This window comes from Gavialis gangeticus, unplaced genomic scaffold (genome assembly GCF_001723915.1).
Source record: "Gavialis gangeticus isolate Ggan-Ray unplaced genomic scaffold, GavGan_comp1, whole genome shotgun sequence".
Classification (NCBI taxonomy): domain Eukaryota; kingdom Metazoa; phylum Chordata; order Crocodylia; family Gavialidae; genus Gavialis; species Gavialis gangeticus.
Window position 1 is genome coordinate 38,110,798 of NW_017729033.1, and position 24,618 is coordinate 38,135,415.

Below are 24,618 nucleotides of genomic sequence, written 5' to 3' on the forward strand. Positions count from 1 at the left end.
CTGCATGCCAGATCTGACCCATGTGCTGTATGTCTGACATACCTCCATACCATCTAATTTTGCCACTGTTGGAGATAGGCTATTGGGTTAGGTGGACCATAGGTCTGGCACAGTCTGGCACTTACGTTCTTTTACTGAACGTGCTTAGCAGGCTGCATGCTAGCTGTGTAGGTGCCCACGTAGGCTAGAATAATCTGGGCACGTATATAATCCTGGGTAGGAACTGGTGAAGTGGTTCTACAGTGACCCTCGCCCATGTTAATTCTTATCTTATCCAGATTCAGGTTTGACCCCAAAGTTCCAACTTCTGAGCAAACCACTTCTCTATCTTACGGACAGCTGTGAACTACATGTTGCATGGACTGCAGTCCTGGGGGCCGCACGAGATGTGGGCTATATAAGTGGCCCCACTCGGGCTCTCTGCTGCTCCATGGGCTGCCTAGCATGCCTCCCCACAGCTGTCTGCATAGCCTTCTGCTCTGCCCCTCCCAGAGACACATAACACCTGGCTTCTGCCTGCTTCCCAGCTGCATGCACTGTGCAGGCAGTCTCACTCACCCTTTGCAGAACAGGCAGCCTGGCTCCCTCCACTGCACTCACAGCTTCTGCTTTCCCGCCCAGCCATGCACCATCCTGCAGTGCAGAGAGCTGGCTTTTTCATGCACAGCATGAGCAGCCTAACTCCCTCTCCTGCCAAGTGTGCAGCTCCCTCTCACTGTGCCACCCCAGCCTACAAAAGTGGAGGCAGAAAGTAGAAGTGGGAGGAGGAAGGGGGAGCCTAAAGAACCTGGCTGTTGTGGCAAGAAAAAGATTGGGGGGAGTAGGGGTGGCGGTGATGCCTGAAGGCTGTATGCTAGGATATCAGGGCCTGTCACTTGGACAAAGCTCATCTACAGCATTCTCCAGCATCCTGTTGAAGCTGTTCCACTGTCACTCTCATTTAATATTCCTTGCAGAAAATGGATAAAGAGCAGAAGGATTGTTTCTGCCCTACTGCCTGCTATCCCACTGCCACTTTCCTTCTACCTTGTTCTCTTCCTAGCTGCCCAGTGAGCCAGCTCAAAAAAGCAGCCTAAGAAGTTGGAGATGCTGGTTCAAATGTCTTCTGGGGGAGAAAAACCTAGAAACTGGGTCTCCTGATCCCTGAATAAACCCTAACCACTAAATTACTGAGCTAATTTGTGGGAGGGCTGCTCTTTCCTTTTATTTTACTTCCAGCAAGAATGCACACGGGACAATCCTATTCTGCCACAGGCAGAAACAGAAATCCAACCTATGCATAGGTACCACTTAGGTATGCAAAGGTGAAAAAGGACTTAGCCCATAATGTGCCCTGTAACCAACTGACTACATTTTTCTGGGTATTTGTGAGGGTTTGTGTGGGAAATGCCATGTCCTCATAGAGTTTCAAATTCTGTGGTTGCTGATAGTGCTGACTGCTCTCTGACCACCCGGGTTGAAGATGATATGTCATTTGCTTAGAGCAGGGCACTCCAGATTGCTGATTTTGAAGAGATTCTTCTGGCTCAAGTGATGAACGTGGAGTAGGTGTGTTATGTTTTCAAAGCACCCGGAGTATATAAAGTACCACTGTAACTGTGACACTGACCTGGGTAGTTACTAATGTTCTCTAACAAGAATGCCCATATGGATCACAGCACAGTGAAATATTCTTCACCTGAGTAGACTGGGTAAGTTTGCTTACCAAAGAAAAACTGAGACAGAAGCATACAATTAACTAGACTTTCTTTGCTTGGTAGAGTTGACTCTGGAGAAAAAAGGAAACCTCTTTGGATGGAGTGCCCCCAAACTAACTTTATACTATTCTTCCCCTTGGAGAAAATGATGTGGAAGAAAACAGGACTGGAGCTAGTTGAATCATCATTTGAATCATCTCGAAACAGAGGCTGGAATTATGTCATTTCTATCAGCTAATAGCACCAGGAAGAAATGTGTGTCATCATCGCCTGCTTTGTGCACTCGAATCCTGAGCACGTACTAAGAAATCATCTCAGGAGCAAAGAGCAGAACAAGACTATATAAAGAGAGTACTTTGATAAACTGAGCTGTTAGTAGGCAAACTGTAGTTTTAGACTGCTTAGTCTGTGAAGTAATGACACTATATATGAAAATAAGTAAGTCTGAGGGAGAAAGAAATGCAGTGTCTACCCCTTATCCATTGCATATAGATGAAAACTGTAAAAACTTTACCTTCACTACTGGTTGCTTTGCTAGTGAGTGAGGTTAGAAAACGCAGAACTGAAGCACCTGTGCTGCAACGTGTAGCCTGTTTTAGATCGTATCAGTTCTATAATGAAGACTCTGACTGCATTAAAGACTATGATTTTAATGACATGTGATCTCATCTCACTGATTCACATACCTGAATATATATTTCAATATATTTAGTGAAAAGTATATCTAATTTAAAAGAAAAAATTCTGAATAGGTTCCTACCAGAACATCTGATAGCTGAAATCATCTTGGGTTCTGTCTAACCTATATAAAAATACTTCTATGCTTCCCTAGATGGAGATGATATGCTACAAAATAAAGGCAAGACTAAAAATCCACCCACATTTTATGAAGAATATCATATGGGGAATATTTTACTATTGTGTATATCAGAGTAGTTGTACAATTACTATTAATATCAATGGGAATTGCACTGTAATTATTACTTAATTAGTAATTTATGGGCTCTTAAAGAAATCTCACCCTCTTCTATGGCTGCACAGAGTCTCTTTTTATCACTGGGAGGGATGGATTTCTCTCAAAAGGCACAAAAATTTCTCTTGAAATCAATAAGACCAGAGAGCATGTGTCTCCAGGGAAGATGAGACTCAAGGCATGTACATATAGGGTACCAGATTTGGGTTTGGCTGAAATGAATCAGAGCAGGAAGCAAGAGATATAAGGTGTCTCTAACCACTGTAATGGCCTCCTGGATCCCGGTGCCTTCTGGGGACCACCAGGGGTGCACTTTCTCATGCATGCTTATGGCCCTAGGGAGTCACTTTGGCAGCGAGGCACAGCACCCCATGGCACTCAGAGAGGGATGGAATCTCAGCTAGTCACCTGCACCAGTTTTCTGGTGTCATCTGAACCGAATAAAGCTAGCAGCATTAGAGGAGGGATCTGGCCCTGGATGTGAGATCTGCATGAAGTCTGATTTGCCAGGGAAAAAATAAGTTTAATATTCTGAAGACAAAAGCTGCTGTAACCTAGTGGTTTGCTGAATCAGTCATTAAGAATGAAAATCCATTTTACATCCCCTAGTACTACCTCTAGGTAGTTCAGTGCTCCTATTTACTTAACTAGTTAGCTTCTTTAGGAATTCCCTTCTGTGTGGTAACAAATGGCCCGTATCTTTTGTTAGGATCCACAGAGGATCTACTCCTTTTGTACATGTTGATCAAAAATACAATAAAAATCACTTTATGTTATTCTCAAATTGCAACATTAGAATCCCTATAATGTCAAATTAATTTTCCAAGCTTTAAAATGCATGACCTACCCGCTTCAGATACAAAACTCACTTCAGTCACAGTTTGGAACCTGATTATCAATAGATAGTGATTCAGGCAACAAACTTAATACTGATAAAAGGGAATATTTTTTGTGTGATGCATAATTAGCCTGTAGAATTGTTGCTATGAGATACCACTGAGACTGAGAACTCAGTAGGGGTCAAAAACATATTATAGTAGGTGGCTATATGTACTATACATCAACAATTACAGGTAACAAGATAAAAATTGGTAAGAGGTATCAGTTCTTAAGCTGCAGGTGCCCGCTGGTAACTGAAAGGAGTTAGGAGGATATAACCTCTGTGGGGTTTCTGACAGCTTCCACTGAAGCATCTGAAAAAGGCTGTTGTTAGAGATAGGATATTAGATCAGATGCACCGCTAGTCTGTCCCACTATGGTATCCTTATGTTTGCATTATAACTCAGACTAAGGCATGAATCTAGTTTCTGGTGACTATAAGAGAGACGATCTGTTGTCCTACTACTGAATACCAAAGGCTCAAACCAACACCCACTGCAGTCCATAGAAAGTCTCTCTCTGAGATGAGTGGGATTTGGACCAGGCCCCAAAAGATTAAATCCATTTTTAATCCCACCCACTCCCTGAGGGTCATTCACTAAAACTGAATTGCAGAACAGCCTCTTCACGTTCTCCCTCTCATTTCGCAGATTCCACATCACACTGTGTAAGGTCTCGCCATACGCTTGATAATTTTGGCTCGTGAATAAATCTTCTTTACATATGCAGAAAGCTGTAAAGTGCTGAGATTCAGTCCTAAAATGAAAATGAGACTTACAGGTACCTGACTTGACAGACTCAGGTTTGCAGCTGCTGTTTTCTTCTTGCTATTGGTGCTGTTTGCATTGTTCCCAGCACTGCTGTTTGAAGTGCTGCTGGTTGAATTTTTCCTTTTCCTCCGTTTCGTTGTCGGTTGTCTTGTGGGTTCTGCTACAATAAAATTGTACAAGCAAAGCAAATCATAGGCGTTTTAAAGCATGTAAAAGAATGAACAATAAAAGTAAGTACTAAATAAATACCTTTTTTTCCTCACCCATTTCCAAATTGCTGCGTGTTCAGTACTGTTATTATTCTGGAGTTAATTTATAAACTTGTGTCCACCGCATGGAACGAAAAGCAATGGACTCGGTTTTCAGTGTAATTAATGGATTAATAATAATTATTCTTCCAGCAGTGTTCATCAGTCTACCTCAGAAGGAACATTATAATAAGTATTATTAGGGGTAGCTGGGGTGCAGAGAGGTCCTGGGCAGAACTAAAAACAGAAACCTGTCCTACTAGCCCACAGCCCTAACCATTGGACCATCCTGCCAAAGTCAAGACTATTTAAAGGATCAGAGAATCATCCAATATGACTTCAAGTCTCCGTCATGGCTCTCCACCTTTAGTGGAGACTTTCAGAGTGTAAAATGTCAAGGTGTGTAAAATCATGTTCCTCTACTAGATTTCAAAATATAGACCATCCACTAAACTTATTTTTCAATTGTCTTAAGCTGGACCAATACAAAAGTGACAATTTTTCAATCCTTCTAGAATGTGTCATGTGATCTACTTTAATAGCTGTAATTTTTATTTTTTTGTAGCAGATGGTTATTATTGCATTTAAGATGAAAGAGGTTAAATACAAGCCTGTAAGTAAAAATATATTAGACTTCAAGCCAATTAATTATAACTTGAAGCTCTAATTCCAGAGTCACAGCAGGAAGCTAGAGTTTATTCAGTTTATATAAACTGAATTCTAGTGGTGCCAGTGGGCTTTTTACTTTCTCTCTCTGTTTTATTTTTCCTAAACAATGAAACTATTTGAATATGTATATTTAGCATATCATATTGCAATTTTTTACACCAAATCAAATGACATCAAAATCACGTCCAAGTTTTGGTTAAGGACAGTGCTGTTTTGCACTGTCCCAAACATTTCCAAATGGATATTCTGAGTGGATTTTCAAGAGTACAGTTTTCCCATATTGATTAAAAAAATTCTAATCAGAATATAGAAAAAAATACTGAAAGCCAAACATACCTGGTGGTGCCACCATTCGCTGCCATTTTTGAAACAAACATGTCTTCAAGCAGTCTCGAGGACTTAAATTGTAAGTTTTATGTCTTGACATCAATTCTTGCATTGGCTCCAATATTACACACAACTGAAAGAAAGAGTCAAGACAAAATTATTTGACTTAAAAGTGTCTTAATGTAATAGTGTTCTCATGATATGAAACTCAAAAGCTACTCTTTTTGGGTGCATACAAATATGCATACAAATATAGTAATTAACTGACAGTTAATTCAACTTAACTGTTTAAAGTTGACAACTGTCTGTGGAGCAGTCTCAGCTTAAATGCAGTGCAAGATAATACACCTTTGAGATGAATTATTTTGAGTCACATTAGTTAAGTTGACTTACCTCCAAAATGCCCACCACCATGTCAAGGAGCTGGACATGTATAAGCTCTAATATGGTTTAACTTAAGTCGACAGTTAAGTTGACTTAGTTAAGCCACCTTATTTTAGGCTGACTTAGTATGTGTGTATGCACCCCTTCTTTCTGGCTTTCATTTTGCCTATTTAGCTAATGAGGAACATACCAAACAGTGCAGTTCATTCTGTGGTGGGTCTGCAGAATCAAATACTGAGTTATCTAGAATTTAAATGTCCTTAAACACTTACAAGAATCAATGTTACTTCATTATAGAAATGTGTATTAATATATATACTTTGCAAAACAGCATACAGCTTACTTAAAAAATCAAGTAAATGTAAAAAAACAGATCCTTCAGAATATGGATACTTCAAAAGAGAAAAAAAGCTTATCATGCCTGATTGCAAAAACTGAGACTATTGATAAATCAATAATAACAGATTCCCGCAGTTTACAGTACATTTCTCCAGTATATACAGTACACACACTCCAGTATAATAATAATGTAGACTTAACCATCTTCAATCTGCCAGATCCCCATCATGAATGCCCATTAATTCAGATTATAAACATGATATTTGTACTTTCACTTCCCTTGTAATTTCACACAGTACAATGACATTATTGTTGATCAGTCACTCAAATGATTTTCTTCTCCTCTTGTTATGAAAAAGAATATAGGAGGGTCTCTTCCCATCACATTAATGACATCTCCAGGAGAGAAACCTCATTCTGCTTCCCTTCAGTCAGCCCAAATATTTTATTATTGAAGAAACCAGGCAAATACCATTGCCTGTATGTGTGGGGATCCAAATAGTTCTTGTAGAATCTGATCATTTCCCTTCAAAAAATCATCCCGGCACTGTGTACAATGGGAGTTGCTAACACTTTTGAAAGTCTGGTCATTTTATTTAGGCACCTGAATAGGAACTGGGCCCTTTTGAGACTGTATTCCCAGTTGTGGTTGATGGACATTTTTGAAAATCTGACTTCAAGTACAGCTCTTCTTCCTCAAATAGTTTTGCTCCTTATGCATTTACTGACATATATCTGCTCATTTAATAATTCAAATAATTTTTCACTGATCTTTGCTAATGTTAGTACACTCCATACAGCTCAACTGAGAGGGAGGAAGCTGTATTCTGTTCTGTCTTGTCTATCAGCCCAGAATCAGTTCCAGCCAAGCTGCAGTGTTGCTGTCATCTAATAGAGGGCTTAATTTGGCCTTCAGAATATTTTTTCTGGTCATCATATGTCAGAAGGAAGAACTCAGATTGATACCTAGATCCCAGGTTAAGTTTTAAGGGTTGGTATTTAGGGGAAATGTCCTTACTTGTGAGATGAGCCCATTTGATACGGAAACTGCTGACACATGATAAGCAGGGAACCAACAAGGCTACTTTTACAGTCAGTTTCCAGAATAGAAGTGCTTTCTAAAATCTGCTTTTTGAATGAAACCTCAATGTCTCCTTGATAATTAGAAGTCAGAAGGGAATTGTTTTGTATTGGGTAAGGACAATAACTGCAAGTGGTACTTACCTTGTTTAGAATGGGACAGTCCCACTTTCATAAATGTAGTATGTCTTGCTGAGTGAGTAAGTCATGTTTATTTTTACCACCTGATGATTTGCATTCATGCTTGGATACATGTGTAAGACAAGAAGTAAATTCTCCTCTCTGAGCTACAAAGCAGATCAAAGTATGCTCCATTCTCACCACACGCATTCCACTCTAATCCGTACGAATAAAGATGCCAGGCTTGAAGAAAGAGTGGAACGACGGTGAGAGAACTGCTATGCAGACTAGAGAGAAGAACTCAGTATTTCAATAGTGTTAAGTAGTGGCTCTATCTTCTGATGAGTCCCTTATTAGCCATCCAGCTATAAAAATCCAGATAATGTGGAACACTGGGGCAGAATGAGCAGCTTCAAGGGTTGAATATTCTTCTAACCACAGAAATCGGATCATTGATTTCTGAGAGACGGTGTATATAAACTGCTGTAGAATAATCTAGTGGTCAGACTGTTGCTACTGAACTGTCTGCTACTGCCTTTGATTTACTCAGATTTTGCCTTGTTACATTATAATATTCTTCAGTTAATCAGAGTATAATAATCCACAGGATCCAGTTTCCGCTGCATGAGATGTTGTGCCTTGGGTTCTTTTAAAATTTATTTTAAAACCTGTAAGCACCTGCTCAGCCTTTTGTGAATTGCAATAATCCACAGAACTCGGGTCCCAAATATTTCTCTCTTTGGGTAGCTACTTAAATGCTTTCTAAAATCAGGTTAGTCCTTTTGGGGTCTTCCAAGACCTGCATCATACAGGTATACATATAAAGCATTAGCACTGTAACTGTAAAATTACATAGTCGCTATCCAGAAGTTTCTTAAGTGATGACCTTACCTATGCTGTACTTGATTTCACACAGAATTTTAAAACTGACCAAAGAGCACAGAAGTTAGAGATGCCTGCATGTCTGCTCTTCTGCACAAGCACCGATGTAACTGAAGCTCTGTTCTTTTTGAGGTGGGGGGACTTCTCCTGTCCCAACTATTTAGCAACCCACAGACCAGCCCAAACACCTCCTCTGGTTCTGGGCCAGGAAATTCTCTGGCAATTTCTCTCACTACAGTCTTAGACCCTGCAAATTGTAAGGTCACTTCTGGATGCCTGAGTAATAAAAGAGTACTGTGCTCTGTAGTGACAAGTCCATTTAAAATACCTCCAGCTCGCTGTGAACTGGACACAAATGTAAAAAGAACAGAATTAAGAATGATTGATATTAAATCTTTCAGTCTCTCTTAGTGACCTTTGAGACCCATTTGAAATCTAAAGTGACTCAAGGGACAAATCCCTACAAACAAAGGAATCATGGCCCAATTATTCTAAACCTGAAGAATCTGCCAGTGACAATCAGCATCTGGGTCCCTGCAAAGAGCTCGGTTAAAAGTGTAAGGACAAAATACATTTAATTCAGGGGTATCTCTAAACTATCTGCCACCATTTGCTGCCAGAAAGCAGCACAAAAGGCAGTCAGGATTCAGACACACCATTTGAACAACACGCTTTCCTAAAATGATTATACAGAGATGCTTATTCATTTAAATAAAAAACAGCATGTTAGCTAGACTGCCTATTCCCAACAGATCTCATTCTTTTAGGTGTCTTTTAAAAATCATCGTTTTAACTTTCTAAAGAGAACTGGGTAGTATTTAAATGTAAAAATCCATGTCTAAGGCTCATAATATATGTAGGAACAATACAGAATTATTATATCTACAGGCATTTTTGGTTTAGCCCAATATAAATACTTAGTTCTAGGAAAAATACCCATACTTTAAATATACTTCTGCAGGGATGCATAGTAATAGAACTATTCATATGGACTTTTGGTGATGAAGATGTTTTGTGAGAGATTTCCTGTGTTGACAAGCTCATAATCTGTTTTCAAAGTCATATTTTTTTTAATGCATACAATATGTGGAAGAACTTATGCCATTTAAAAATATATATAGTGTCTCTGCATTCCTGAGCCACCACCAAAAGAACCATGTGCAACACAAACAATTCTAAGAGTATTATAATTACTGCATTTACTGAAAACCAAGACAAGGTTTTTCCCCCCATTTACCCTGGGAAATAAAGTCCCTTCTTTTGGATTCAAGGCAGCAGGGGCAGGTGGCTGCTGCAGCTTTGACCCAGGGCCCCAGTCAGAGCTCTCATAGCTGCTTGACCTCCGCCCCTGCTGCCTCTGCCCCACCACCTACTCCCCATCTCTGCCTGGCCCTTCTCCCTCCCCCCCCACCCCAATACCTCCTGCCCACCAGTACTACCCATTACCCTCCAGCCCCACTCCAGCCTGGCCATGCCCCAGCTCCAGCCTGGTCATGCCAGAGCCAGGGCCAGAGAGTAATCTGGGGGTGGGATGCAGGTGGATAAGAGGTGACAGGGGAGAAGAGGAGCAGGGGCAATAGGGGGCATGTGAGCAGGCAGAGTAGTGGGGGGCAGAGGCAGTGGGAGGACAGGCAGGCAGGAGGGTTGACAGGTGCTAGGGTGTTGGCAGGGGGGGCAGATGCTGGGGGGGGCAGGCAAAAGGGCATACAGCTACTGGGAGAGACAGATGGCAGCGGGCAAAGTGTTCGGGGGAAGGGGCAAGAGTTAGACCACTTAACTCTTATACCCTGACCCCTGTGCTGCCTGCCCCCCTGCCATGGCTTTCCCCGCTGCAGCAGTTGGGGGGACAAATTTAAGATGACCCTCCAATAATTGCGTTTGCAAATTTATAAATTTTTCGTGTAGAGAATCTATTTGGGGGGGGCTGTCTTAAATTTAGTGTTCTTGGGTTTGGGTAAATAGTTTCTACTTGAGTTTTTTATACTCAGGCTATCACTATCACCTATCAGCCAGTTCCACTATGGTAATACTACTATGAGTAGCAGGAGAATTTATAAAGAGCTGTAACAGATCATAGTCCTTTATACTGACAGAAGGAACTGTCACAATGAAGTTATATGCTATGGTGCTAGTCATGCATTAGATGGCTGTGCTTGGACTCTCACACCTCTGCGCACCTTAGCATCTTTGGTAACGTTCCAAGAGGCACCTTTGGTCCATCCCCACTGATCCAATTACATGATAGTGATCTCAGATAAAATAAAAGAGAATGAAGGACATTGGAAAGGCAAAGTAAAGATTAAAATGATACAATCATACAGTTACTTGGGTTAAAATGTACTCTTCTTGATTTTTTTTAATAACATTTTTCTTAGAAGAGGAGCTTAGCATTATAGGTTCAAGAAAGAAGGAAGTTTTAAAAAGCAGCTTCCATGAAGGGGTGCTAAAGGCACAGCAGGTTTTAGTAAAGGCTTCAAGTGTGTGCGTCCATATGAAGGCCCATGTAATATGCTAATTATCAATTCAATAACATAGCAGGACCCAAATTTGCCTTTACAATTAAAAGATCAAGTCTGGCTCCAGAGGACCACAGCAGTCACACTTCATAAAATTAGGTCTGGCCCCATGACTGTTGTTCCCTCGGTGATTTCCTGTACTCAGTTGGAAACATCAATGCACTGTGATAGCACAACAACTAAGAAGAAAGGGCTAATAGGAAAGTCTCCTTTCACATTGTTGTTTATGATTAATGTATGTTTCTTACTACTGATTTTGATTCCCCGAAACTCTCTTCAGTCACCCTTCTCCATCAGATTGTCTACAGTTTCTCTAATCTAAGCTTATTCCTCCATATACATAACTGAATTTTTTAAACATCTTGCAGTTCTGCCAGTTCTGAGCTGCAGGTGGCAGAACTAACTCAGCTAAGAAACTTTTCCCACTGCTTAAAGACACAAAAGAACTGCATTCATTTTAGACATTCAATGCTATCTGCATTTTAAAGAGAATGCAGTGGGATTTGGAATCATACTTAGGTGGTAAGATGAACATAATCAGCAGGCCAGTACCTTTAAAGCAAGAAATGCATTTAGTGAGTAGGTACCAGCCAGGCAACAACTTCCAAATGTTACCAAAAACAGTAGTTTTAAAGGAGGACTTAATCTTCCTATATCTTATAATTTATGCCCCAATAAAGAAATGCTCCATTAATCACCATGGAAAATGGACTGACTTAGAATTTCATCAGAGATGAAATACAGAAAATTGTGTAGAATTTGATGGTGCAGTATTAGCCTCTTCTGAAATAAAACAACAATTGTAGACTTCCTTGATGTTCTACTGCAATTTAGCGTCAACGCTTTAATATCTGTAATTTTTCTCCAACAGAGAACCACTGGAAAACTGAGGAAACTGTAGAATAGCAGCACCTCAGAGATTTAGAACTCTTCATAAAAGTAACAAAACCCCATTTATATCTAAGTATTATTCATTGTCAAAATCAAGTTAGGATTCAGACAATGAAATTACACCTGGAGGGGGCTGTGCAATTTGTATACAGCTGAATGCTTTAAGGCTAAAGATCTTCAAAGCCTCTGATTTAATGTCAAACAAAGCCGAACACACTATTTACTTCAATTTTCATGTTGAAGTTCAACAGTCACAGCCCTTTGTGTGTTTTGCCATTGCAGTTTTGTATGTTTGAAAGAGAGTGCTTTCATTTTAATTAACCCAATGAGTAGAATTCTGGCCCCCATAACTTCAGTGGCATGGGATTTCACCAGTGCAACTGAAAATTTGAACTTCAGGCATAATATTTCCAAAGCACAGTTGTTCAGAGCTCCAGAGGTATTTGTGAACAACTGTTTCACACAATATGGGTACTATTACATTACTGGAGGAAAAACCGTACCCAAAAATGAACTTTGAGTGTCACCTGAAGGTATTGTATACGTTTACATGACAATAATGTATTGAAAGAGCAACACCTGGCCACAGTCCTCAATTTGGTATAGTGAAATATATAGCAGTCAATTTAAGTTCCTCTATTTTTAACTGTTTTCCAAAAAAGTAAATCTTTCTTGTAGAAAATAGATTAAAGAATGGAAATTTTGTAGGAACAGGAAATATATTGCTACTTTATTCACTGGCCAGCTTGCACAATTTACTGTTCAAGTAGTTTGTGTTTGTGAGCATTCACATACGAATGTAGAAGATTTTCAGCTTAAAAACTGCCTTTTGGTTTCCATTACAAAGATTTAAGCATAAATGAAAAGTATATTGGTTTGTCATGAACCAAAAGGAAAGTTTCTTGAGGTATTTTTTTTCCCTTTTTGCTCTAAGCTCTTGTTGCCTAGCATGTCACCTCAAATCTGGCTCTCCTTCATGACTGTGTTTCAGTAGGTCAGCTGTAGGCATGCTTCCCACTTAATGAATACTAACCCAAAATAAGTATATTGCAGATATCTGCTGTCACTATTCTCCTTGGCACCTGCTTTCACTTTTTTCTGCATCCAGAATAAATTCTGTCTCACTGTATACTTATGAAGAATTCTGGGGACTAAGAGTATGCACACTGATGAGAAGCAGGGTAAATCAGCCTGTACAAAGCTCTGTGCTACTGGTACCCAAGTGAGTTCGGTTAGACCTAGCTTGGCTATTTCTACACTGTACAGTTGTGTGCAGGGCAGATGTGTGAAATAAAAATTCCCAACAAATGCTCAATCGGACAGCAATATTTGTGTTGTTTATTTTGTTATTAATTTCCTTTTATTTGCTGCTGCCCCCACATTTTCAGTTTCTAATCTGTCCAATAGTTCTTACTGGTGGGGGGTGGGCAGGAAGATAGTGGTTTTGGTATATAGGAAAGGAGCAGTTTGAGCTTTTGGTCTCTGAAAAGCAGTTTGGGAGCACGGGATCAGCACATTTGCTGCTGCTGATCCCCTGCTGCTAAAATGCTAAGCAATGAAAATATTTCAAATTTGTCTTTCATTTTCATCTTTAACCACAGAATAAAACTTCACTAAGATAAACAGGGCCCTTCACATCTCTCAGAGCTATTGTTTAAGGCTTTCTGAAGATTCAGCAAGAAGCTTTCACAGCAGCTTTCACTTGGTTCTTCACTGCCATATTGAGGAGATATTTTTATTCTTTAAAAAAAAATAATAGAACTTGAACATCTTCACCAAAGGATAAATCCCATGGCTATGAAATGGGCTGGGCTCTGGATACAGTTAATGAATCATCATTCCCGGATAAGGACAAGCCTTTGTTTTTGTGATTACTTTTAAAAGTGAGCCAAAAAAGCATCCAAAACTTGTGGTTATACAACAGGAGAACTAGAGTTACAGTGTTAATGATGATTAGGATTTTGAGATTATTATTTAAATATAATCCCATGTATAAACAGTACCATTACAAGCTACTGAGTTCCTACTGTGAAAGGGCAGCTAAGCAGTTCAGACAAAAAGGAAGAGATAACCAAGACAGGAGAGAATTAGTGGCTGTGAGCTACTTGTCTGATGACAGTTTCCTGTGGCCTCTCATATGCCTCTTGAGGGTTACGCAGATTTTGTTGAGATGATCCCTGAGGGTTGCCACTGGCAGCTTTGGAGAAATACACCTCTTTTGTCCTCAAAGCTTTGTTTGATGCATGTTTAACAAGTTATTAGGCTTTTCATTCATTATTTTGTTACTTGAGAAACACTAGGAGCTCAATTACAGCACAAAGCTCTTGGAATTAAGGATCACATTACCCTGGGCTGCTGACCCTGTATAATTTAGCTGGACAATACAAGACTTCTGTTTCCCCATCACGGTTTTATTGGTAAGCACTCATTACTCAGTTATGTTTATTCATCCCATGCTCTGCCCTGAATGCCGGTCTAGGACTCTCCAGTTTCCGACTAACACCCAGAGGTAAGGAATGATTTCTCAATAATGCAGCATTCAGTAGTTCAATTGCTCCCAAGTTACATAGCTCATCATGTTTTTACACTCTGCTCTGTATCAGCAGCCATTTCAATTCCCAGTAATAGTGAAAATGGAAAGAAGCTGCATTCATTTCAAACAGGGCAAAGCTTTAACAAAATAAATATTTTTTTAGACAAATGTTATGAACATCTAGAAAATAGAATTAACTCCTAGTACAATATTGACTAGAGCTGCTACTAATTCTTATTACTGTTTGTACTGCAATGTTTTAGCATATCTGTCAGCTACTGACACCCAGTACTGCCCTTTCCTCTATTATACTTAAAAACAATGCAGGGGAACATGACTACACTTCCAGTTCTTGTTGTCATTAATCCTATCTTTGTAAGCAATGGTACAAGCAATGGTATCAACAGAATGATCCTGTGCTGGCAAGGATTCTACTGTTCCTAATGCCTCCTCCCTCGTATGCTTTATGTCATGCTCACTTGCCACTAGCTCCCTTGAATTTGTCTAACATAAGGGCTTGGTGTTTCAATATTTCTGTGGTCAAGGGCCTGCTGATGTAAACTTCCTGATAGTTTTATAATTAATGCTGACACGCGTTGATGCCTTGTCAACATCCAAGCACACTGGTCTTTGATGACAACTCAATGTAAAGTTCTTTATAGGGTTTATGCTACAATTGCTGCTTGTGTCATATACTCCAACATCCTTTCACTAACTTTAGTATTCTTTCTGCCGGATGTAAGCAGCCTTGCTAAAACCTGGAGTGAGCTAAGAAATGCTCAATATGAAGCTTCTTCCACATACTATTTCATGAATGCAAACCTAGATAGATGTACTCTCCTCTGTCCATCTCAGGTGGAGCTGGCATGCCTGTGCTGTTTGAGGAGATGTCTGCCTAATCTATATGGTTTGGCATCTGCTTTATCCACCTAGCTATCTGCTCTTCAGTACACCCATCATTATGACATATGTTAGGATGAATCCTGTTTTACAATACTTTTTCTCTTGGGGGATATTAAAAGTGTTTCCAACCTACCAGTGGCTATTGTTAAAATGCGTTTGATAATATTTTTACTTTACTTGTTGGTTTGCTTAATGTCTCTATTTTTACCCATAGTCTGAGTGCTTGTAAGGGACTTTTATTGCTTGTGTTAACTGTTTCTCTCTTTGAAATTTTTATTTTGTTATTTTAATAGATTTGTATTAGTTACAAGTTCTTTGCAGTAAACTTTGCATCAGAGATTGTTTGCCCTTTCTCTTGTTACTCAATCATGAGAAGAAAGTCCTGTCGTTAATTGCTGGGAAATCGCCTTTTTCTAGTCACTGCTTCACACAATGGAGGGATGGTTCCAAAAAACCTTCATTGGGCACCACTGCCTCATTTGTCTGAGCTTTTCAAGTTGCTTGCACCATCCAGGGTCATGTCCCCTTAACTGTCTATTCTCAATACGAGCACTGAAGGTGACCTGGCTCCTTTCATTATTCCCAGATGGCAAATCAGGTAAATTGAGGGTTTCAAGAGAATCTTGGATTCTAACTGGCAAAGACAAATGATCTTTTATAGCCATAGCCCAACTAGCAAAAGGAAAAGGACTGCCTCTCTTCCCTGGCTCCACTAGGTTCTTAGATCTGTGAAAACCTGTGAATAATTCAATATCTAACCCTTTCTTATGGTCCTTCCTGATAACAATCTAGCCTTTTCCCATCATGCACCTGAGTTTCTTGGTATTCTCTGCATGAAAGCAAACACCTTGAGCCCTATCCTTGACCAGAGAAGCTCACCAAAGAACAACAGTGATGCTGCCCGACATAAGCCTTCACCATATGGAAAAGCCTGCTGCAAACTATCACACTGTGTGATTCTCATCTCAGAAGTGTTTACATATGGGCAATGACCACTAAGCAATATTTTGTCTAGTGCCTATCTGAAATCAGAATCAAGCTCTTAATGATTTTGAAAGCATACATAAAAATGCCTTTGCAATTTTAAGTTAGGTTTGGTTTTTATTGGAAAGTTTATCCTGTTGACTCTTTAATTTCATGTTTACAGCAATTCCAGAACAGCATTGCTTACAACTTGTTCATTCTTTTCCTTTTATTATCTCCTCTACAAATCTAATATCATTTTTTTGAAAAACACTCAAGTTAAAATCAAACCAGTAACACTTTTCAGAATTATGCACATTTCAAAAATGTTCTATAATCATTCTTTTCAAAGTCCAGATTTTATTAATTGAAACAGCATAATAACCAACCAGCAAACCAAGTTCAAACAGTATCTTTAGGAAACAGCCTGAGAAAGGTTTATTTCCCTGCTTGCCATCTCCCATCCCTATCATGTGTGATGTTGCTGCATGACATTTCCTTCCTCTCAATTTCTCCAAAAGGCAAACAAGCTACTATTCAGCAGTTCTGAGTCAAATCCTAACACCTGATACATCTGATATGCAAACAGTTAGCTTTTTCTATTTGTGCAACAATGAGACCTTATCAGTTTTGCTGCTTTTCATTTTAACTGTAAAATGCATCCACTATCTCTCTTCACCTGTGTCCTTGGCAGCTCTCTTCAGTTCGGATGGATTCTGGAATGTTGTTTGTCTTGCTTGAGCTAATGCTGATCCAAAACAAATCACAGTCTTATAAAAAAAATCAAGGGTCTACAGATTGTTCTTGAGTGCTGACAGTTCTAAGTGTGGCAACATATTAAAACTTGGAAATAACTTTAGGAATGTTTTCTTTGCGAAATGTTCTTCAGACAGCAAATGGCACTTTAGAAATACTTAAGACAGATAGATCAACTAGGTCACACCTGACAGAGACATTGGCTTAAACATTTAGCAGTTTTTAATTTAGTATATAATTTACTGTTTAATGTTAGGCGGCAGTTCAAAATATATGGCTCACATGTAATCACTTTATTTATACTGGAAAAAACATCATTATATGGTATTCCCGTTTTTAAAAGCTCCTTTTTTATCATTTTGCTCTTCTTTTTTCATGTGGCATCGGAAATCAACTTTCAAGTTTTTTAGCTACTGCCTAGTATTATCACTCAGTGTGCAGATTCCATCTACCCTGCCTGGGAATTTGTAAAGATTGTTGCTTTCAGTTAAGTGTCGTGCTGTTTGCTAGACACCACATTCACACAGGGGGCTGTCCAAGATGTTCATCTTGCACAGTGTTGTTTTGAAGTGTCCATATCCAGATTTCAGTCTGTTCAGTTTGACCCACGTTTTTCTGTTGAGGTCATGCCCACTGGTGGACTCGGTTGGTGTTGGTATAAAGCCCTGTAAGAATATGCTTGGCTTTTCCCAGTGATCAGCCTACTCTTTTGCTGCCCATAGGATTTGTTCAGCATCTGCAATGTCTTCCGGGAGCTTGTGGGCATGATGTGCAAAGAATGTATGACTTTTAAGCCTCTTAAACCTCCGTCTGTTCGGGTCTTCAGTTAACAGTTGATGGAGCAGGTGATTTTCATCATCTCTTGCCTCTGTTGCCAGTAATGTAATAATGTTCACCAGAGCGCCTCAAGGGATGACGAGGTTGAACGGTCATAAACTACTGCGAGACCATTTCAGGCTGGACATAAGGAAGAATTTCTTTACTGACCAAGCCCCCAAGGTCTGGAACAGCCTGCCATCGGAGGTGGTTCAAGCACCTACATTGAACATCTTCAAGAGCAAATTGGATGCTTATCTTGCTGGGATCCTATGACCCCAGCTGACTTCCTGCCCTTTGGGTGGGGGGCTGGACTCAATGATCTTCCGAGGTCCCTTCAAGCCCTAATGTCTATGAAATCTATTAAATGATGTTAGAGTCTGTCTTCTTATATCACTTGGTCTTATGGCAAAGTGTACAGGAATTTCATCTGTGTGTGTATAAGTTGTGTAGCCTGTTATGAGTCTCAGCGCATTAAGTACAGTGTCAAACTTTTTAATGTGACAACTTATGGACCACACAGGAGTGCAGTATTTTCCTGGGCAAATAACATTGTGAATGTAGTGGTTCTGAGCCCTTTGCTACATGCAGGTTTCCAGACTATCCCTCTCTTACAAATACACTCACAGAGGCATGATATACAGATGGATTCATACAAACTGAGGCAACATCACATGTGTAACACATCCATCTGTACAGAGTTGCACGTACATAGCAACTATAATCTTATGTATAACCACACAAAAAGGAAGCCTTTTCCTAGGGCATAACCAGCTAACTGCTCTGTGTCATGAATCTCTTCCAGTCCATATAATATCCTCTTGTTTCTATACAGCAGCTCAGGCACAAATGCAGTGTTTTCTCATAACTAGTTCTATTTTTAGACTGAATTGTAGGAAGTCTGCAGTATTAATAAATGGAAGAGAAGTACAGAACTACACTGCATGGTAATGTACCAGTGCAAAAGCTAGCTTGGCCTTTAGCCAATGAACTGTGGATAGATGTTAGAGCAATGAAAGTAAAAACACCACTTAAAACAGAATGATTAATAAGCTGAAAAACTTTCATGAGTTTATTTCATATTTCTTGTGTGCCAGCTGTATTAATACCAACATATTTTCCATTTTATTTGTAATATCTCTCAGTCTGATACTGTTTTGTGTACATTACTGAGGGTCTCTTAATTCTACTTTCAAATAAAATGGTACAACATGAGAAGGAGATGATATTTCATGGTGCTGAGTTTGACATGCAAGAAAAAAAAAAAGAGCCATTCCTTATAAACTATTAAAGCACCACCACTAGCGGCTAATCCATTGTTTCATGATTTTCTTTTGCACTGATTTTACAATTCATTTGCTCAGTAACAAAATTATGAAAGCAAAAATCCTCCAAAGTCTTTCTATGGAGGACAAAAGTTCAGAGTTCTTTCAGGGATACAGATTCTTCCATAATCTCCCCATGTCTCACCAAATCTCCATGACTTACCCCAGTGTGGACAGATGGATGTTTATATAAAAGACCTTGTGCCTCAATAAAATTCCATTTTGGAGTTATATAAAAACGGCAATTACTGGAAAATGGAACTTTTTAATTAAATGTATTCAAAGGAAGTAGGGATTAATGACTTTAAAGTACGAGAATATTTAAAGCTTATAGTCATAGATCATCCTCTACTGAAGCTCTTTATCACTGTTGGCCAACGATGCTTTTAAGTATTGATATTGCCTGCGTTAATATTGCTCTAAACTATCTTCATAACAATATAATTATTAACAATTAATATTACATACTGTACCTAAACCTTTATGTTAACATTTTCATAACATTAACTTAATATACAAGAGCATAATCTTATTTGACTTCTCAGCTTAAAGGTGTGTTAACATCAAGAGCTTTTTGTGCACCTGGGAGAACGAGTGTATATGACACATTCCACATCCATCTCTTTGGTAGCTACTGAAATAACAGGATTCTGGTTTTGAAATATTCTACCACTGCAGATAGCTGCACCTGCAAACTGTAACATCTGTACATCTGCCTACTTGATTTGCAGGTAGACAGATATAGAACTGCTATTGTTTGAGTTGACAATTAATTGCACACACCCTGTTATGGCAACATTATTTGCAGACCCAAAATTGTGAGTTCAGGTTGTTTACCTTTTAAAATTCAGGCCCAATGTTTCTATCCAACAAAAGATCAAATACAGTGAATTCAAAAACCCATCCACAAAAGTCATAAGGGAAACGCACATTAGGTTTGTTTTTCTATTAAGAATTCCAGTCAGATATACCAAATCAATACTTTGCCTCTGTCTGTACACAGTGTACGCAAGCTGTTCTGTGAGGATCTATACAAAAACAGAGATGGGATTTAGGGTAGGTGGATCTGCCAGTCAAGACAAGATACAGCATCCTAACATAACATATTTTCTCATATACAAGACCAACTCTCCCCCCAGCACAACAGCTGGAAATTGTAGTGTATAGATAAGTGAGGAAATACAGTAACCACTGTCTCTGCTGCTTAGGCTTCTGCAGAGCAAAAGCAAAAGTAGCTGTGTGTGTGATCCACAAGGAGCAATAAGGAGCAGATTAGCTTCTGCTACTCAGTTATTAAATATAAGGAAAGATTTTTTTCTTCATTCTGCCTTTCAAAAACAAGGTGCTTATCTTGTTCTGGGGTGTGCTGCATACAAGAAAATATGGTACTAGGGCCCAGTTCTTGGAAAGCCTGAATCACTAGGTCCAACAGAACCATTGCTCTGAGTTATGGGACAGGGTTATGGCACCCAGCTACACAGAAACCTTTCTAGCTGCCTGTCTATGCAGGCAACTTTCTTTCCAAAAGGGAAGATAGCCAAGACAGAGGGGTTTCTGAAAGAGAGAGAAAAGTCTCTTGACTCACTCTCTGAAAAACTAGCACAGGCGAAGTGGTGATAAATTATCACAATAAGCTCAGAATCACTGAATATCTATGAGTTGAAAGGTAGTATAATCCATGTAATGTCTTATAAATGAATGTGTTTTGAAATCCCTGAAATCCTGGTAATTCACCAAATCCTAGCCTTGCCAGCATCCAGCTTTTCAGTCACAAGACCTCCTCTCCTACCCCCTCCAGAAAAATGAAGAAACTGAGATTAAAGGAAAATGGTAAGAAAAAATCTTAACTATTTCACTCTTTCTTTTTCCCCCTATCTGTTATTAGCCAGCCCACATCCAACTATGTGACATGTTCGATAGCTGAATTAGTGATGCTCCACACACAACTTTCCTTGTCTGACATGCTTTTTTGTTGTTGTTTTGCAGATGCAGGTTCTTGCAAGTTCTCTGCTAGTTCTTGCAAGTTATTGTAAGTGTTGCAAGGAAGATAAGGATAATAATTCACAGTTGTTCCCTAGAAAGAAATTACTTAACCTGCATAACTATTTTAAAGAAAAAAAACCTAAGATGCAACTGGAATGTCAAATATATTATCTGGAAGACTTTTCAAATTTACTCATTAACTTTAGGTTTTGAACAATGGAAATTCCCATGAAAAGTTTCCTGTTTGTCATCAGGGCCACTGACTTCACCGAAACACTGTTCTAAACACTGATAGCTGTGATCCTCACAGAGAGAAATTTTTTGTCAAGCCATCTTCCAATTGATGTCATCTGCTGCCCTTGGAAAGTCACTTCTGCTGCAATGATGAGAAACTGAGGTATTCCAGGCTGGACAAGTTACAGGAAATGTAGATCTTTCCCTTCTCACTGTGGATTGTAAGGAAAAGGTCTACATTTCTTACAGACAACGCTACCAGAGGAATCCCCATCCTGGAAATTTTCAAGAGAAAGTTAGACAGACACTTTAGCTGAGCTGTTTTAGCCAGGGATGATGCTGTCTTGAGCAGAGGGCCAGACTAGATGGATGTAAGAACATTAGAAATACCATATTAAGTCAGATAATTGTCCCTCACAAACCACTTGAACACCTGCATACTTGTTACTGTGGTAAAAGGATGGATTTCTCACCAGGAATGTAATGCCTGTCCACATGTACAACAGGGACAAAAATAGTTCCAGATCCCACCAATGGGTGCTATGAGGACATTTTGCACTTGGCCAAGCACAATTTATGTGTTATCCATTTAGCCCAGTAACTTTGCCTGACTAACAGGCTATAAACAGACGTCACCAAATGAAACACATAAGGCATGCCAGGACTTGATCTGGCACAGCTGATCTGCTTCACTGGGTGGAACAGGTGTTGCCCATTGTCCTGTAGGGGTAGATCCTGTGGAACAACTCAGAGCATGTCTCTGCAAATGGGGGAACCCCAGATTTCCATGCTTAGAGGCAAGTCTAGGGATTCCAGCAGGGGATTTCATGGGTGCAGGTAACATGCTACCATGTCCTGAGTTGAGTCACATCTTTGCCAATGGGGAACCCTGCGGTTTCTCAGTTTGCTGAGATGTTTTCCGATTTGGGGCATCGCAGTGTGACACATGTGCCTAGGGAATCCCCTGACAAGGAATTTCTGGGGCATGCATCTGCAAGTAGGGAAGCCAGGGTTCCCCCATTTGCAGAGTTACACCCAAGTCAGGATGCAGCAGAGTGCCTGTGCAAATGGGGAAAACCAAGCAGGCACTCCTGAGACCTCAGGAACCTGATCCTGGGAATTACCATTCCTGGGCTGCAGAATCAGGTCCTTGAAGCTCTGAGAGTGCCTGCCCAGGGCAACTGGAGAGTACAGGCTGCTTTGGGCTGCCCATGCTCTCCTATCTTAAAGCACATAGACATCTGCTGCAAAAAAAAAAGCAGCATAAATTTATAATACTTATTGTTGCTGCCACAATTTTTGGCTTTTGTGGCACAAGGAGCATAGACCTCTGTTTGCTTTGCTTTTGTGCTGCCATAAAAATATTTATGGTGGCATAAAGGCAACATCTATTTCCAGCTTCAGTGGCATTTAATGGTCTATGATATACACAAAGTCAAACTAGATGATCTGGTGGCCTCTTCTGGTCTTGAACCCCATGAATCTATACGTCTTTTATTGATGATCTTGAGGTGTGCAGACCATGGGAGTAAGGCCAAGTAAGTATTGAAATAGCTATAAACTTACTTTGCATTTTACTAATTTGAGAAGCATATCCTACAATTCCTACAATTTTGCATTCCACAATGTTAACTTATTCGTGTGCAGGGCATGTTTTTGAAATGAGTCCTTTTTATTGCTGTGACTAAATGAGAATTTTTCAGGCTTCATGGACAGAGCACCGTGTTTGCAGTTCTTGTGTGCATTCTCAAACTGCAAGTCACTTATCAGCAAGTTAAGTCAATGTGCATATGTTTTTTCTTTTTAGTTTTTGGAAGTTTTTTTGGCTTGCATAGACATCATCCATTGCAGGATAGCTTGCTGGTATAATTATTGAAAATATGTAACAATTGAATTACACTTTCCATAACAAATGATAACACAATAAATTAGATCATTTTTCAAAATTCAAATAGCCTGTATTTAAAAATATATATATTTCAAATAGCCTGTATTTAAAAATTATATATCTACAAAGACCATCTGAATAATATAACTTTATAATCAGTGGATCAATTTGTACAGCAGCCCCTTTAATCTAGAAGGCAGGAAGAAAGGATCCAGATTTAGAACCCACAATATGACAAGCAGAATGCATTCCTATTGGGTAACAGAAACATCATGGCCCAGCATTTCAATAGGTATCCATTGTATATAGAAACCAGTCATGTGTGTGCTCATGCCTGTCACTGAGTTACCCTTGCCTTGTGCTTGGGTCAGACATAAGATGTGCTTAGCTAAAGCATAGTGTTCTTACAGCACGTGTGTAAACCTCTAACTTGCATGTATGCATTGGCATGGTCCATACATGCTTGAATATCTGTTCCTCCTATTCTGTATAATTAACTCTATTTCCATAGTCCTTGTTACTTTCCAGGGACTAGCAAAATATCCATGCTGAGGATAATGTTGTTTCTTCCAAGTTTCAAAACTTTTTTCACTTCTATAGAGTGGTAGAAAAGACAATCTAATAATATTCTAAGGTTCAAAAATGGTATCCTGTGGCTTGGTCTTACTTGCCTCTCTTAGCTTCAGAGTCTTAAGCACCCAGGATTTTGTTTTTATGGCCTTCTGAACCAATTTTCTTTTTCCAAATGGCATTTCAACAAATGTTCCCAAGTGTCTGCCATTCTTTTCTCTCCTGACACTTGGTTCAGCACACGGTGCAAATGAACTGGCATATACAGTATTTGCTGAATCCAGGTCAGAAAGCTAGTAATCTTTGTTGCTTTGCCCTGTGGCATCACTCTGTTTTGAGACTGAAGCCAATTGCTTATTATAGTGATTTCACATCTGGGGGCTTTCCTGGATTGCATTACATTCCTGCTTTTGTTGCATGATTTCTGCTGTTTTTTCAGAATATCTGCAGTCAAAGGGCTTGATGATCCACTGCTTTGCAGCTCAGATCATGGTTTATTGACACAAAGTGAGCATAATGTGCTAAGCTGTACATAAATATGAGAGACTGCACAAGATGCAAGGCAGAGAGGAATCAGCCCTAGAGACTCTGTCACTAGAAGTAATTTAGGGAAAACTCAGTGCTCATATATTGTGTGGCGCAAGTCAATTGATCAAGACACACACTGACAAATCAGTGTGCAGATATAATTAAGGCTTTGTCTGCATGTTATAACTAGCATAGCATTTGCAGGAATAAATTATTCCAACATCACTACTTTGTGAACTCACTGTAATGGGGAAGAAAAGTCACTTTGCTCTGGAATTATTATTTTATGGTTATGCGTATACAGTAAACTTAACACCACTAGCAGTGGTGCCATCAACCACGAT

The 24,618-nt window shown here is 39.5% G+C and overlaps 1 protein-coding gene across 12 annotated transcripts in view; it reads right to left on the reverse strand.

Annotated features, from left to right (window-relative positions):
* LDB2 (LIM domain binding 2) overlaps positions 1 to 24,618 on the reverse strand; it is a 441,581-nt gene that overhangs the window by 19,278 nt on the left and 397,685 nt on the right. For 6 of the 12 annotated variants that reach the window (XM_019526120.1, XM_019526110.1, XM_019526115.1 and 3 more), the window contains 2 exons: positions 5,573 to 5,696; positions 4,328 to 4,479 (listed from right to left, as the gene is read on the reverse strand). In XM_019526120.1, the coding sequence (XP_019381665.1) occupies positions 4,328 to 4,479; positions 5,573 to 5,696 (276 nt within the window). The remainder of the gene's footprint in view (positions 1 to 4,327; positions 4,480 to 5,572; positions 5,697 to 24,618) is intronic. The other 6 variants (XM_019526113.1, XM_019526119.1, XM_019526122.1 and 3 more) reach the window with 3 other exon arrangements.